At 47.8% G+C, this 17,361-nt stretch overlaps 1 protein-coding gene across 11 annotated transcripts in view; it reads right to left on the bottom strand.

Moving 5' to 3' along the window:
* Positions 1-4,425: 4,425 nt before the first annotated feature.
* Positions 4,426-17,361, bottom strand: part of lrch3 (leucine-rich repeats and calponin homology (CH) domain containing 3) — a 94,628-nt gene continuing 81,692 nt past the window's right edge. For 8 of the 11 annotated variants that reach the window (XM_014161925.2, XM_014161930.2, XM_014161932.2 and 5 more), the window contains 6 exons: positions 17,313-17,349; positions 16,941-17,054; positions 16,114-16,214; positions 15,692-15,829; positions 15,268-15,345; positions 4,426-14,731 (listed from right to left, as the gene is read on the bottom strand). In XM_014161925.2, the coding sequence (XP_014017400.1) occupies positions 14,531-14,731; positions 15,268-15,345; positions 15,692-15,829; positions 16,114-16,214; positions 16,941-17,054; positions 17,313-17,349 (669 nt within the window). In that variant the 3' untranslated portion in view covers positions 4,426-14,530. Of the gene's footprint in view, positions 14,732-15,267; positions 15,346-15,691; positions 15,830-16,113; positions 16,215-16,940; positions 17,055-17,312; positions 17,350-17,361 lie in introns of those variants that run through there. The other 3 variants (XM_014161926.2, XM_014161935.2, XR_001322928.2) reach the window with 2 other exon arrangements.

Below are 17,361 nucleotides of genomic sequence, written 5' to 3'. Positions count from 1 at the left end.
ATTGAGGCTATCTCCATTTTAAAGTTGCATGCGGCATTGCTCTGCCGACTGAGCTACAAGAGGACCACCATGTGGGTAGGGGACAAGTCCACACTTTATGAAAAAGTGTAGAGTATTGAGATGCATATCCAGCAGGGCGATCCAACCATCCAAGACCCCAAACATTAGCATCGATTTAGCCAAAACATAGACGTCTATAAATGTACTATGCTCTACTGCAGGGGTTCCCAAACTTTTTACTCAGGCCCCCTTCCACATTGGGGAACATCTGTGCCACAAGCACATTACTGACAAACTGTTCACACCCCTCTTGTTGGCTGAGAGAACGTTTTGCCATTTTATATCCTATTTCCTGCAAATCAATAGTCTAAAAAACATTGCTAAAAGATTTTAGCTGACATGGGCTAGTTGATCTGGACATTTCTGACATGTCATAAATAGCTCTCTAAGGTCTGCAATGATTGACATGACAAGAGAAATTGCTTATGCACTATCCACTTTCAAAGTGGCACCTTGTGCAATACACTACTACGACTTTAAGGAGTTAGTTGAAAGCCGAACTGAGCCCCCCCCATAAAAACACTCAAGACCACAAATTTGGTCTTTACGTGTCATCGTCTCAACTCACTGGGTCTGGATCTTGGGACCAATGTCCTGATATAAATATCGGTCATGGCTCCTGGATATTACTTTCGTCTTTGGTTTACAAATTTGAAGACGACAATGCTTTCTGATCATTGGTTGATCACTCCGAACCCATAGGAATACGCACCCAGTTCACTACTTTTAAATGGGGGAAGCCCTCAATAGCAATGTCTATACTAAAACGAATTATATCCATCGGAGTCCTCTATTGACACTGAAACACGTTATTTTCCCAACGCCTGTCATTTTGTTAATTTGGTATGCAAATAATTTCTCAAATGAATGTGTAATAAGGTTAATCAAAATTATCACTACTGTGCTGGTTCTCCCTTTACTGCAACTTTTACACTATGTTTCAGAAATGACATCTAGTGTTAAGGTAAAGACTTCAAATATGCAATACAAAGTGAGTAGTGTGTGCGTATATATACACACACACACACACACACACACACACCTCCCTGACATATGTTGGAAGACGTGTGCAGAACGTTGAGGGAAAATAGGATACAAATGTGAATTTTTTCCAACCCCCAATTTGCACCACTTCTGTATAATGACCCATATACAATGAGTGTACAAAAGATCAGGAACACCTCTTTCCATGACAGACTGATCAGGTGAAAGCTATGATCCCTTATAGATGTCACTTGTTAAATCCACTTCAAATCAGTGTAGATGAAGGGGAGGAGACAGGTTAAAGATGGATTTTTAAGGCTTCAGACAATTGAGACCTGGATTGTGTATGTGAACCATTCAGAGGGTGAATGGGCAAGACAAAATATTGAAGTGCCTTTGAACTGAGTATGGTAGTAGATGCCAGGCGCACCGGTTTGAGTGTCAAGAACGGCAATGCTGCTGGGTTTTTCATGCTCAACAGTTTCCCATGTGTATCAATAATGGTCCACCACCCAAAGGACATCCAGCTAACATGACAACTGTGGGAAGCATTGGAGTCAACATGGGCCAGCATCCCTATGGAACGCTTTTGACACCTTGTAGAGGCCATGCCCCAAAAGGGGGTGCAACTCAATATTAGGATAGTGTTCCTAATGTTTTGTTCACTCATTATATATTTGTACACAACATTTTGAGAAAGAATAAAACAGAGATTCCCAGAGCTCCCTCTCGCTTTCTACTCCAGCATCGCTTTTGTTTCAGCTAGCTCGTGATTTGACACACATAATAAAAAAATGTAGAAGACTGGTTCATTTAATAACAGCCATTTTAAGTGTTGGCAGCATCAACGTAACTGTTGCTCAAATGACTCTTTGTAGCACATGACTGTGTTACTTAGACAACTTCCTAGTCTCCGAACCCTTCCCCCTACCTGATCCCACTGACATGCAATGATCTGACATGTAACAGTAACATGAATATGAAAAATGAGATGCATTAATAATAATAATAATAATAATGGTGTAAAATAAAACAATCCCTGGTGAACATAAGTAAAAGGAGGATGGAGAGAGAAGACAACTGACTAATATTAGAAAAAAAGAACCCTCTTCCTTGCCGTCCAACTGACCGTTTGTCTGGAACAATCTCGGTTGTCTGTCTGTCTTTAGAGGATGCAAATCGTAAGCAGTCTGTGTGGGGACACTGGGGGAAAGACAGTCATCCCTTTCTTTTACCTACTTTTGTTCCCTCTCTCTCTCTCTCCATTGGGGAAGACTTGTCTGGGAAGGCTGGGTGCCCCTGTATGGCTGAGGGGGCGGGGGGAAAATGGGGGAGCATTTTTTTAGGGTGTCTTCTCTTCACACCCTTGTGCCAGGGGTGGTTGAGAGGGAAAGCCATGTAACGTACCCTCGGAGAGGGAGAGAGTGGGTCCTGTGTCTGTCCATCCATGAGAGTGAATGTGGAACTCCGCTGCCCTAAATGGCCAGAGGGGTAGTGATGGTGGTGGTGGGGGAAGTTGTGTGTTTGGGCGGGGCCAGCTCCAGGAGCGCACACACCGTCCCGGCCAGCTGGGGGAGCCCTCTCTCCTCCAGGATGTGGAGGGGCAGGCACAGCTGGGTCTGAGGCCAGACAAAGAGCACATGCACACACATACACGCACAGAAACACACACGCGAGGCAAAAGGAGGATGGAAAACAGGAGAGGGGAGAACAAAAAAGGATATGTCAATGGATGTGTAAATAATAATATCAAAAACCACCACCAAAAGATAACAGAAATCATCAACAAAAATGTAAAGACATGAAACTCAACATAATGGAAAAGGTGAATGGGATCCAAAGGCATGACCTTGAGGAGAGCATGGAAAAGGAGCAGAGGTGTGCAAACAGAAGCACAGGATTACAATAAGTAGGGACTGGTGCACTGAGATACCCACTGAACAACATATCCCACAGGAGCAAATGTAAGTGTGTGAGTGAATGAGAGAAAATGTGGTAACACAATTTAAAGTAGCGCGGAGAGAAGACAAACTGCAGAGAAGAAGGAAGGAACACCAAATATTTGGTTCATTTTATTGTGAAAGGAGGAGCTCTGGGAAAGAGTTGAAAGGTCAACAACAGTAGAGATCGGCACGTGGGTACACATCCTCTAACCAAACAGACCACTGACACAGAGAACATACACACCGCTCTTCAGAGCCCTCCTGTCATTCAGCATAGATCAACAACAAGCTACACACGCACCCTATTCCCTATTGAGTTGTCATTTCCCCCCCACTTTTAACCAGGGGGCCCATAGGGTTCTGATCAAAAGTAGTGCACTATAAGGAATAGGGTCCCATTTGGAACAAACCCAGAGTCACTTGCTCGCTCTTTCTCACAGAATATGTGCTTTGTCTTTCGTATAGAACAGTATAAGAGCACTCATTGCAATAAACACTGCCTTCAGAAACTATTCACACCCCTTCACTTTCCACATTTTGTTGTGTTACAGCCTGAATTTAAAACTGATTACACACAACGCCCCATGTCAAAATGGTATTTTTTACAAAATAAAAATCTGAAATGTCTTTAACCCCTTTGTTATTGCAAGCCTAAAATAAGTTCAGGAGTAAAAATGTGCTTAATAAGTCATATTAAGTTGCATGAACTCACTCTGTGCAATTTTTTTTTTTAATGACTACCTCATCTCTGTATCCCACATACAATTATCTGTAAAGTCCCTCAGTTGAGCAGTGAATTTCAAACACAGATTCAACCACAAAGACCAGGGAGATTTTCCAATGCCTCGCAAAGAAGGGCGCCTATTAGTAGAAGGGTTAAAAAAAAAAGCAGATAATAAATTTTCCTTTGAACATGGTGAAGTTATTAATTACACTTTGGATTGTGCATCAATTCACCCAGTCATTACAAAGAAACAGGTGTCCTTCCTAACACACAACGCCCCAGGAAGGAAGGAAACCGCTCTGGGATTTCACCATGAGCCTAATGGTGACTTTAAAACAGTGTAATGGCTGTGATAGGACAAAACTGAGGATGGATCAACATTGCAGTTTCTCCACAATACTAAGCTAATTGACAGTGAAAAGGAAGCCTGTACAAAATAATATTCCAAAACATGTGTAGTAGAGTGATGTTGTTCCCCTAGATTATGCACCAAGTTGCACACAAGGACAGTTCAAGTAGGCCAGGTCAAGAGGGGATGTTAATAAGTTAATAACAATAATAATAATTCTATGGGTTTCCTTTATTTAATTACAGCTGCATAGTTAATGTTATTTTTCGGTGTACATTTTTTGTTGTTGTTGATATCTATATTGTAAATACACCTAATTGTAAAAGTTTTGTATATTTTGGTTTGGTCCATCGCGGGTTATCTGTACTTACGTACCCTCTTATTGTTCTCTTTTGCCTGACCTTCAACTAGCAAGGTATGTTGTACTTGGCGCCGTAATTTGTCAATATAAAACTGTGGTAAAGTTACATAAAGTGCTGTTACGCAACTATAGGTTTTGTTACAATGTGGACAATTATAAAGATTTATGTTAACAACTTTCACCGAGCTCGCTAATTAGGGTACCTATTGTAACTCGGGAGTATTTGGGACCGTGTTTGAGTGAGTTTCTATGTGCTCACGCAGGTGCCCGAGAGCTGTGACTGCACCAAGGGCTAACATATTGTAACGACCCGGTATTGTGTTCTGTGTTTGTGGGTGTGTTATGGTTCTCATGGCTACTAGCAGGGGTTAAATATGTCAGGACAGAGGGAAAGGTTGGGGGGTATGATGGGTAATCCCGCGGGATTTGGAAATGATAAATAGGGATTACTGTCTCATCTTCTCTCTCTTTCTGTTCGGGGCCTTGATCTGTTCCTATGGGAGTAAACATTAATTAGACTTGGTATAATTGTGTACATTCGGCATTTAGCGGCATGGGCTGTGGCCTGAACAATAGCCCAGTTTAGGAATAAACCTGTGTTCTGACCTGCACACCTAGAGTCCGTCTCTTTTTCCTTTATGACCCAGCCGGGTCATTACATTGGCGTCAGAAGTGCTTTCGAACTACGGGATCAAGACTAGGCGAGTTAGCTGTGTAGTATAGGCCGGGTTAGCTTTAGCGTGACTCGCATCTACGGTCATGATGCTTGGGGCAAGGCGGAAAATTAAGGAAGAGTCGGACAATGTGTCCGTTGTGGGCTCGGGGGTACCCGTTCGGGAGGGTCGGGCGGCGACTGCCGTAGAAGAGCTGGAGGGCCACATGGCGGGAGTTAAATTGTCAGTCAGCAAGATGGCAGAACTGGCGGGTTTTCCTTCACACCGCTCGAGAGCAGACGTCACGGCGACGGGGATATCGACGTCACCAGGTGCGGAAATGGCGGGGCCTGCTTATGTAAACAGAGATGGCAGCGGCCTATTGCCATTAGCCACGGTAGCGGCTAAACTACCAAAGTTCAATGGACAAGGTAAATGGGAAGTTTTTTCCACTCAATTCGAGTTGTTGGCTAGAGCCGGGAGGTGGTCTGACGAGACGAAAGCGTTACAGCTTGCCCTGAGCCTGACAGAGGAGGCGTCGGAATGCCTGTTAACGCTAGCCCCGGACGAGAGGGGCGACTACGGTGCGCTAGTGGAGGCATTGGGGGGCCGTTTCGGCAGCGACGCGCAGCCCAACATGCTGCGGATTTAACTGAGTAACAAAAAGAGACTTCAGGGGGAATCATTAAAGGCGTTGGCAAGTGGTATTCTGAGCCTGACCAGGCGGGCTTATGCAACTATGCCGATTGGGGTGCAAGACGAGCTGGCACGGGACAGTTTTATTAGAGCGCTCTCTTCCACCGAACTGGGTAAGCATGTTCAGATGGCGGACCCACCATCTCTGCGGGCTGCAGTGGAGATAGCCAGGAAGAGGGAGCTGATCTGGGGTGAGGGAGTGAGAGTGGAAGTCGCCAGTCAACCAGAGGTGAGAGCAGTGGTGGCTGGGGTGCCAGGGGTCACGAAACCAGAGTGGGTCGATGAGTTGGGCGGGCTAGTCAAGACTGCTTCGCTTGTCATGGAGAGGGGCTCCAGGCAGCGTCGCAGTGTCAGCTCAACTCCTATTGTCTGCTGGGGTTGTGGCCAGCCTGGCCACATTCAGCGGGAGTGTGGCAGACTCCCCCGTCACCAAGGAAACGACGGCGGGTTCTCGCGCAGGGGGCAGCGCGGACCCACCCCCCCGCCCCCAAACCCACTGTAAGCAAAAGAGGTACCCAGCAGCGCAGACAAGAGGGTGGGGACCTGCTCCCCCAGGGTGTAGCTGCCGCCGTGTTTCCTAGTCCGGTAGTTGTGGTGGGACGTACCACCGTTGGGGACTTCTGCAATGTCATCGTCAAGGTAGAGGGGTGGAATGTATCGCCCTGGTCGACACGGGCTCTACAGTAACCCTGGTGAGACCAGACATACTACCTGTTGGGGTGCGGGTGGAGCCGACCCTTGTCCAGCTACGGACTGTCACGGGGGAGCTAGCCCCCATGTTAGGGAAGTGTCAGCTATCTGTGACTGTGGGGGGGAGAACTGTGGGGTGTCTGGCGTGGGTAGCAGCGGTGCAGGACCCCTGTATACTGGGAATGGACTTTTGAAAAACTGTGGGGCTCAGTTGGACTTAGCGTCGGGCACTTTGAGGCTGTTGGGGGGGGGCCCACAGTGGGAATGTCGCCTTCGGGAGAGCCAGCAGGGGGCAGGGCTGTCCCTCCGTCTTCCTCCAAGCTGGCAGAAACTCCACCGGTCATCCCGGCTGCTCCCTTGGTCGTTGTGCCATTCCAGCAGCTGTCTCCGGCGGCGACGGCCTTCACTCCCCATCATGGTGCAAGCACAGGCAGCTCAGTAGCCCAAAACACACTGGCTCCTTCACCCCATCAGCCCGACGGGGGGAAGGAGGAAGCTATCGACGCGTCGAGGCTGTGTGGCTGAAGAACTGTCAGGGTTTGGATGAGAGACAACAGAGACAGTTAAAGCAGCTGCTGTTGGACTTTAAAGATAGCTTCGCTTGGGGGGAAGATGAGGTAGGACAAACGCACCTAGTTCAGCACGAAATAGACACTGGGGACGCCCGACCCATTAAAATTCGGCCCCGTCGTATTCCCCTTGCCAGGAGGGAAGCAGCAGACACAGCTATTGTTGACATGTTGCGGGCTGATTTCATTGAGCCATCAGATAGCCCATGGTCCGCGCCGGTCGTCATGGTGCCTAAGAAAGGGGGTAAACTTAGGTTTTGTGTTGACTACAGGGGCCTAAATTCTGTCACCACTAAAGACTCTTATCCCCTACCGAGGATTGATGAGTCGCTAGACCACGTGAGAGGGTCCTCGTGGTTCTCCTCCCTTGATCTGCGCAGTGGCTACAGGCAGGTGCCCCTCTCGCCAGGGGCACGTGAAAAAACGGCCTTCTCCACAGATAGGGGCCATTGGCAGTTCAAGGTGCTGTGCTTCGGGCTCTGTAATGCTCCTGCCACCTTTGAGAGGCTCATGGACAGAGTGCTGGCGGGGGTTCCGAGAGACGAGTGTGTTGTGTACCTAGACGACATATTGGTGCACGGCACATCGTTCGAGGGGGCACTGGGGGCACTTAGGCGAGTGTTGGAGAGGATCTCGGGGGCGGGGCTAAAATTACATCCGGGAAAGTGCCATTTCATGCAAAGGGAGGTGGCGTTCCTGGGACATCAGCTGGGTGGTGAGGGCATCAGCACGATGCCAGACAAAGTAGAGGCTGTGAGGGGGTGGCCAGTTCCAGGGGGAAAAAAAAGAGGTTAAGAGCTTCCTGGGGCTGGCATCCTACTATCGTAGGTTTGTGAAGGGGTTTGCGGGGGTAGCGGCTCCGTTGAACCACCTTCTCAAGGAGGACACTGTTTTTCAGTGGACTGAAGAGCACCAGCGGGCGTTTGAGGCTCTCAAACGTGCCCTGATGGTGGCCCCTGTCCTGGCCTCACCAGACCCGAACCGTCCGTTCATCCTGGACACCGACGCAAGCAATGAGGGTTTGGGGGCTGTGCTGGCTCAGCGTGGTCCGGATGGGGAACACGTAGTAGCTTATTACAGCAGGACTTTTGATAAGGCTGAAAAACGCTACTGCGTGACAAGGAGAGAGCTTTTGGCTGTCGTGGCAGCAGTACGCCATTTCAAGTACTACCTGGGGGGCCTGCCGTTTGTGGTCCGGACGGATCACTCCGCCCTGCAGTGGCTTCTCTCCTTCAAGGAGCCAGAGGGTCAGATTGCCCGCTGGCTGGAGGAGCTGCAACCCTACGACTTCCAGGTGGAGCACAGAGCCGGCCTTCGCCACAGCAATGCAGACGCCTTGTCCCGCCGCCCGTGTGCTGAGGATGGCTGTGGGTACTGCGCCAAACGGGTGGAGCGAGAGAGAGAACTGTGCAGGGAGGAGGGAGTCACCACCACGGTGAGTCAGCTGAGTGTGACAGAGTGCCGGGAGCTTGAGGCTGTGGACGTTGGGGAGTGGAGGCGTCTCCAGGAGGAGGACGCAGAGCTGCGTCCTGTGCTGCGGTGGGTGGAAGAGAGAAGACGACCGCCGTGGGGGGAAGTAGCCCCTCTATCACCAGTCACCAAGGGACTGTGGGCTAAATTCACAGTCCTTAGAGTGGCTGAGGGAGTGCTCCAGAGGGGGTGGAAAAAGCCAGCGACTGGAGAAATTACGTGGCAGGTAGTGGTGCCCAAAAGGCTGCAGGGGAGCGTGTTACAGCAGCTTAATGGGGAAGTTGGCGCAGGGCATTTTGGGGTCTCCAAAACGTTAAAGCGCATGCGTAAAGGCTTCTATTGGGCCAGGCACAGGAGGGATGTTGAGGACTTTTGTAGGCAGTGCGACGAGTGTGCTGCTAAAAAAGGACCTCCAGGTCAGTCACACGCCCTCCTACAACAATTCCCAGTAGGGGAGCCCATGGAGAGACTGGGGGTAGACATAGTGGGGCCATTTCCAAACACAGACAGAGGTAACAGGTGGATTCTAACCGCTATGGACTACTTCAAGTGGCCGGAGGCTTACGCTCTCCCAGACCAGGAGGCAGAGACAGTAGCTGATGCGTTGGTGGGGGGAATAATCAGTCGGTTTGGGGTGCCACAGTCTATCCACAGCGACCAGGGGAGAAACTTCGAGTCACGGGTGTTCTCAGAGTTGTGTAGACGGTTAGGCGCGGAGAAGACGCGCACTACTCCGCTTCACCCCCAGAGTGGTGGTGGAAAGATTTAACAGAAGGTTAGCACAGCAGCTGGCCATCGTTACCTCAAAACACCAGAGAGATTGGGACACCCACTTACCGTTTATTCTTATGGCATGTAGGTCGGCTGTTCAAGAATCGACTGCGTGCTCCCCAGCGCTACTAATGTTAGGTCGTGAGTTGCGCACCCCAGCCGAACTGACGTTTGGCCACCCTCCTGATAATGACGACGGGGTTTTGCCTGGCCCGAACTATGTGTGTCGTCTGCAGAAACGGTTAGAAGCGGCTCACACCTTCGCAAGAGAGCAACTCGAGAACGCAGGGGTGCGCCAAAAGCACCACTACGACTCGCGCGCTAGGGGGAGGCACTTTGGAGCGGGAGAATGTGTGTGGCTTCACAACCCCATGCGCAAGAAGGGGCGGTGCCCAAAGCTGGACAGTGCATGGGTGGGGCCGTGTCTGGTGATAGAGAGAGTGGGGGAGGTGACGTACCGGGTGGAGGTCCCCCCACGGAGCAGGAAGGTGGTGGTCCACCGGGACCGAATGGCACCCTACAGAGGGAGGAAAACGGTAGGAAATGGGAGTGAGGTCTCTGATGTGAGCCCACGGGAACAGTCTAACGAGGAGACTCTAGCGCAACCTGAGCCTGGGATGGGGGCTGCTTCTTCGGAGGGCGCTGGAAATGACATTGGGGCAGATGAGTGTTCTGGGGGTTCACCGGTGAGAGCCACGGGGAGGCCCAAGAGACTGATGCGACCTCTGGGTCGTTTTAAGGATTTTGTTGTGTAACCCTAGGGGCTAGGGTTTAGAAGGGGGGGGGGCTATGTAACGACCCGGTATTGTGTTCTGTGTTTGTGGGTGTGTTATGGTTCTCATGGCTACTAGCAGGGGTTAAATATGTCAGGACAGAGGGAAAGGTTGGGGGGGTATGATGGGTAATCCTGCGGGACTTGGAAATGATAAATAGGGATTACTGTCTCATCTTCTCTCTCTTTCTGTTCGGGGCCTTGATCTGTTCCTATGGGAGTAAACATTAATTAGACTTGGTATAATTGTGCACATTCGGCATTTAGCGGCGTGGGCTGTGGCCTGAACAATAGCCCAGTTTAGGAATAAACCTGTGTTCTGACCTGCACACCTAGAGTCCGTCTCTTTTTCCTTTATGACCCAGCCGGGTCATTACAATATTGTGTGTTGTCTCTTCGTGTGCAGGTCGAATCAAAATTATCCAACCATCAGAATTCCAGTTGTGGCAGTGTCCTAAGTAAAAGTACACAACGCAGAACGAACCACGCTACACATGTATCCTGTTTGCAACAAGGCACTAAAGTAATACTGCATAAAAAATTGACAAATCAATACACAATTTGTCCTGAATACATTACTCTGTAATGCATTCATTACTCTGTGCCACTCTCCATATTTTCAAGCATAGTGGTGGCTGCATCATGTTATGGGTATGCTTGTAATAATTAAGGACTTGGGAGTTTTCTGGATAAAAAATAAATGTAATGGAGCTAAGCAGAGGCGAAAACTTGGGAGACAAATTCACCTTTCAGCAGGACAATAACCTAAAACACAAGGCCAAATCTACACTGGAGTTGCTTACAAGGAAGAAAGTGAATGTTCCTGAGTGGCATAATTGTAGTTCTGACAAATCTTCTTGAAAATCTATGGCAAAACCTGAAAATGGATGTTCACGAATGATCAACAACCAATTTCACAGAGCTCACAGCTGTAATCGCTGCCAAATGGGATTCTAACACTTACCTAATCAAGATTAGGGTTTTATTTTTCATAATTTCCCCCCCACTTTGTATTTGTATTAGAGTATTTTCTGTAGATCGTAGACAAAAAATGACAAATCCATTTTAATCCCACTTTGTAAGACAACAACATTTGTAAAAAGTCACAGGGTGTGAATACTTTCTGAAGGCAGTCCAGTCATATCCTGGGGCTGATTGTTACCACAGCTTGTGCCTACCTAGACTGGTCGCAGATTTGTTTTAACACACAAACAGACCTGGGATCAGGCAAGTGCTAAAAGGGAGTAGAGTGAAGTTGCACCTAGACACTGATCGTGGGTCAGTTTTCCCTACTAATGGTTAAAGACGAACTGAAACATTTTATTAAGTCTAATGTGATAAAGAAGCAAGTTCCTACCCTTAAAGTAGCTGAAAAAAACATTAGAAAATTGCGTCATTGACTAATGCGTGCCGCCATAAATGACATCACTTGAATGGTTCATCTGACAGGCAGCCCAGATTACAATGCATGTTAGTTGCTTTATTGAGAATGTTTTCATATCCAAGCTGCAGGATTGGTTTTCTCTATTGTAATTGCTCCTCTTTCACCCCAGCTGCCAAACCCTGAATCAGATTACCAACCCACCCATGCTAGATTATGGAGACGAAATGTATAGATCGGCAGGTAAGGGTGCTCTCGAGCGGCTACACGTTCTTTACCATTCGGCCATCAGATTTGCCACCAATGCTTCTTATAGGACACATCACTGCATTCTATACTCCTCTGTAAACTGGACATCTCTGTATACCCAGTGCAAGACACACTGCCTGATGCTTATTTATAAAACCCTCTTAGGCCTCACTCCCCACCCTCTGAGATATCTACTGCAGCCCTCATCCTCCACATACAACACCCGTTCTGCCAGTCACATTCTGGTCCCCAAAGCACACAAATCCCTGGGTCGCTCCTCTTTTCAGTTTACTGCAGCTAGCGACTGGAACGAGCTGCAAAACACACTCAAACTAGACAGTTATCTACATTCAAAGACTCAACCACTGACACTTGTGGTTGCTTTGCGTGATGTATTGCTGTCTACCATTGTGGTGTTGCTACCATTGTGGTGAATGTTGTCATGATGTGTTGCTAATATGTTGTATTGTCATGTGTTGCTGCCATGTTGTGTAGTTGTCTTAGGTCTCTCTTTATGTAGTGTTTTTGTCCAAAAAATGTTATCCCCCATTCTCCCATTTGGCCTTTTGCCTCTTGGTAGGCAGTCATTGTAAATAAGAGTTTGTTCGTAATTGACTTGCCAAGTTAAATAAAAGTTAAATAAATAAAAAACAAATATACTGTGCAAGGTGGGCTATCATAGCTAGCAAGTCCAAAACCATGGCAAGCTCAGCTATCATTGACGGATATTTTGTCAGTTAGCTACAGTAGCTCGTGATGTTAACAGAACAGCTTGCTACAGCCCAGAATTTTACTATGAATTATTAATTTCACTATGGATACTGGCAGGATCATTTGGTAAATCTCACAACTAGTTGCAATTGATTTAATAGGAGTGGACATCTAACAACCTACATGTCTGTAGCTAACGTTAGCTTGCATTATCTGAATACTTGTTTTTCTAGCCCAGCTAGCCTCTTAGGTTTGGCACATCTTAGGTTTGGCACATCTTAAGTCCCTCACTGTAAACCATATTGAATACTGTTTGTACATAGTGTACACCATCTGCCTGCAAAAGTGACTATTATTGTGGGTACTACCATGCATTAAGCTAAACTTTTTGCTGTTAGCTAGCTTGCTGGCTAACACAGTATGATCCGATGCCCATGTCAAAATTCCTGTAATGTTTAACACAGCTAGACCTTGCTCGCTAAATGAGCTCAAAAACTTATGCAAATGGGTTTTTGACTGGACTATACAAGCTTATTCAAAGCTAACTGCTTTGTTATTGTGGAAATCATGCATTTAACTACCTTACTAATGTCGGGTAACAGTAGATCCGATGCCCCTGCAAAAATCACTAATGTAGCATACATCTGAATGAGCTCAAAAACTTATGCAAGTGGATTTTTGACAGGACAATACAGGCTTGTTAACATGATATTTTATTGTTGTTCCCTCTCAAATTGGTAGTTCTAGCTTTTAGTTTCTTCACTTCTTAATCAGTCTTGATCAAAAAGCCATGAGTACAGTAGGCGCGCGGCCACCCTACCATTCCCATGAGGTTATTTCAATATGGCTGTGGCCACACCTCTCTATGGGGCAGCAGGTAGCCTAGTGGTTAGAGTGTTGGGCCAGTAACCGAAAGGTTGCAAGATCGAATCCCCGAGCTGACACGGTAAACATCTGCTTGCCTAGTTAAACAAAGGTAAAATAAATAAAATAAACTTGTGCTTGGCACTCTAAGAATGTATCATATTATGTTTAAAAAGTATTTTCAGAACATCACCTTCAACAAGGTTACATACCTTGTAAAATGTAGGTTGATTTGAGCGTTTCAGTTCCTCTTCATAAGGTTAGGATTTGGGAGGTGTAGCTGATCATAAATCTGTATCTAGGGGAAACATCTCCCCAGTGCCACAAAATGAGCATTATGACTAAGGGGGGCTGGATCACAGACAGTCAAGGGAAAAAAAAGGTTCCTGTAGGATACTTGATTGTGCGTCAGAAAAGACTCAAAGGCTAACAAATGTCCCTCGCCGACCTGCTCTCTTTTTGATTAGGCAAAAACTTCAGACTGACTTTGCAGCTTAGGCTAAACTGTGCTAGAGTCAGGAGAGAAGAGAAGCGCTCGGCATTGATTAGTCAGATTACTCGTGGTTGGTTTTTCTCAGGGGCAGGAGGAGGGAGGAAGCAGCACGTAGGCTACATATGACAAGCACTCCGACTTGATTGATGTTATTAGTGCAATGGAAGTGGCTTCGGGTGGGAAGGTTCCATCTAAAACACACACACCGGCAGGCGGACAAACTTAAGGCACAGAAGGAGGTTCAGTAGGTAGGTAGAGTAGCGGACAGTTCAGTGACAACACAGCAACCTCCAGGGTCTTGCTGTCTCTCTCAATGGGGGCAGTGCCAGTACATGACAGAAGGGTAACGAGAGAGCATTGAAGGTCCACCTCGCCACTCCTTGAGACGCAAGTAACCTTTCCCAACAAACAACTGGAACAACAAAAGATAAAACCTACTATATGGTATTTGGCATATGGAGTTGTGCCCTTTTCAGTGGATGGCAAACCACGCAGTTGCGAGCGCTCCTTTTTGTTAAGGCAGAGTGGGACAGAGAGGGAGTGGTCCACTCATTCTTGTGTTTTTCCCTTGTTGAGTTCTGCTGACTGCTGTGTCTGAATAGATACTGCTGCATTGATGGAAAACACCGCAATATGAAATGAGAAGCACGGAGGAGTGCGAGTGGTGTGTGTGTGTGTGTGTTTGAGATAGTGTGTGTGTGTGTGTGTGTGTGTGTGTGTGTGCGCGTGCACAAGTGGTAGAGAGTCAGTTTGTTGTGGGACGAGGAAGGGATTGTGTTGCCCAGACAGTTCAGAGGTGGGGCACCAGGTGGCAGTACAGGGCACACAGTACAGACATGATGGACAGATAGAAGAGGGCGAAGCCTGCCAGCTGGGCTGGGGGAGAAGGCATTAGGAGGGGGGGAGGAGCCATGGAGAGCAGGACCCCCAGCGTCCCGTAAACACAGCCTCCCCGGCTATCCAGAACCTCCTCCACTGTGCACAGCCTCTCCTGTCCCACGGGAGTGGAGGAAGAGAATGGTGGAGGAAGGGGTTAGGTGGGGGGGGGGGGTGGGAGGCAAAGATCACACAGATAGGGGAGTTTTGTGTTTGGATGGACAGATGCATTTGAGAGGGAAGCGGAGGAACGGAAAGAGAGAGAGAGAAAGTTACTGTTATTAAGCGGTTTACAAAAGCTATGCAGGTTGCCAGTTTGTCAATTGAGTTAGCTGGAGTCAACTGATATAAACAGCAGGGACAGAGAAGTAGGCTAAACTGTTGTTGATACAAAAAGCAGAGTAGTAGAGGGAGTCTGTCTCCCTACTCTGTACAATAAATCTTATGACAGAAGAGAAAAACCTGCACTGTCTGAAAGTAGCCTTCAGATATTTAATTAATTTGTTGAGGTCACTGTCTGCTGCTAGCAAATTAAAGGTACTCCTGTATCATATGCTTTTTATAACCCATCACAAACACACAGACGTTTTAGCATGAAGACTACTGAGTTGAGTATGCCAGTCCTTTATTCAACTAGTGTGAAGGTCTTACCTGTGGAACCCCGATCCTGCGACACGCCTCCAGAAAGTTCTCCACATTCCGCCGACATTTGGCCATTGTCAGTTTGGGCTTGATGGACAGAGACAGAACGGGGACAACGGTAAGCACAATGACAGCGTTGTGTCCCAAATGGCACCCTATTCCCTGTATAGTGCACTACTTTTGACCAGGGCCTATAGGGCTATGTCACAGCAGTGCACTATATAGGGAATAGGGTTCCATTTGGGATGTAAACAGTGTCTGATCATAACCCAAATGCAAAAAGTAGCATTGCTGTATTGATATGCTTGAAGTGTAGTGCTCCTGACAGAAAGACACACTGACAAAATGTATTCTAAAACTGATATCTCACCAAAGCACACATGGTATGCACGCACAGCACACGCACAAGGTGCGCAAACACACAAACACTCACCACAGCAGGGGAGGGCACATGGATGCTGGGTACGGATCGTGGCCGCACGTGATTGGCTAGATGGCAGAGCACGACCCCGTCGGTCAGTGCTGCTCCTAGGTCGCTTGGCAAGGACACTTTCAGACGCGATTCGATGTTCTACAAAATAGAGTACAACACAATTACAGGGGGATCTGCACATGTAGGGATAGGAGTTTTTCCTGACCTTGTGATCTGACCTGGGCTCCTAAAGCATCTCAGAGTAGGAGTGCTGATCTAGGATCAGGTCCCATGTCCATATAATTGTACTCATTACGATCTGAAAGGAAAGTGATTTTAGTTCAGCACTTCTACTCTGAGACGCTTTATGAATATGGGCCAAGGAACCCAGTAGAAACTCCAGGCCCTAATGGCTTGGTCAAAAGGGGGGAGAATCTGTTCACCTTCCGCAGTTGCTCCACCAGAGCAGCCTCCTCTCCCATGGGGCCTTGAGGCTGGGTAGGGGTCACCTCTTCAGGCTCCGGCCTGGGGGCGGCACCATCACCTGGGGAGGAAGACAGAACCAGACAGGCTCAAACATACACACACAAGATCAAAAGCTGGTGAAAGCAGAATGGGTGCTAATCATTTATCCTGAAGATGGGGAAAGCCCAGCTCTACAGATACAATGGTATGATCAGACGGCTGGCAAACAATTCAGAAGGCAAACTACAGCAGATAGAACTCTACAGCAACAGAAGGAACTTGAAGTAATAGAGTTGGAACAAAACCAACAGAAAACTGAGCTACGAAACTGTAGGCCACAGATGCATGTTAGTCACTGAACTGAACATGGAAGTCACTGAACCAGACAGACAAAACTCTGACCTATATACAGACAGAAATCAAAGTAATAGATGGGATCACAAAACCAACAGAGCAGACCATCATACATAAGTCAAAACAAAAGCCGACAATATCCCCTCCCCCATTTAAAACAGAAATCTTTCCATAAGCAAAATGATCTAATACTACTACCGCCCCTCCCCGACCCCCAATTTAATTCTAAGGGTGTGAACCATCTATTTTGTTTGACTATCCACAGTACCGCTCAGTGACTGTGCAGGATCCCATCCAGACGTGTCCATCAGCCCAGCTAGTTACCAGAGCAATGTCACATGATACTCAATTGCGACATGCGCATTGCACAGTCAAGAGGTATCAACACACTCTTCTGAAAGCCCCCAAGGCCATGCAGCCGAGATCCAGAGGTTGTGATCCAGTGACATACCTCTCCTCTGCTCTTCCTTCTGGCTGAGGCGAAACAAGATGCTGTCTGGCCTCTGTGCGGGTCCCCAGTAGGAGGGCGGACTAACAGGGCCGGGGTATGAAGGTGATTGGAGGGCTGCAAGCAGAACAGGAAGTGAGCAGGTGGGAGAGTGGTAGAGTGAATAGGGCGTGTGATAAAATCCTTTCAGATCCACAGGAACGTCTAGGGAGTAGTCGTCAATTTGGGATACAGTAAATTAGTAAGGAGAGGGGAAGGGTGTGTTGGAAGCTGCTCTAGTTCACAGCCTTTTATACTCTGGTTTCCCTGGAAGCCAGTGGGACTAGCTGCACCTAGCAGTGAAGGGCAGCAGGAATAGTGTGACTGGTGTCTTACCTGTGGGAGACAGGGAGGAGGAGCGATCCTCGCCCTGCTGAGTGGCCAG

Source organism: Salmo salar, chromosome ssa20 (assembly GCF_905237065.1).
Source record: "Salmo salar chromosome ssa20, Ssal_v3.1, whole genome shotgun sequence".
Taxonomy (NCBI): Eukaryota; Metazoa; Chordata; class Actinopteri; order Salmoniformes; family Salmonidae; genus Salmo; species Salmo salar.
This window is presented reverse-complemented; position numbering and strand designations above follow the sequence as displayed.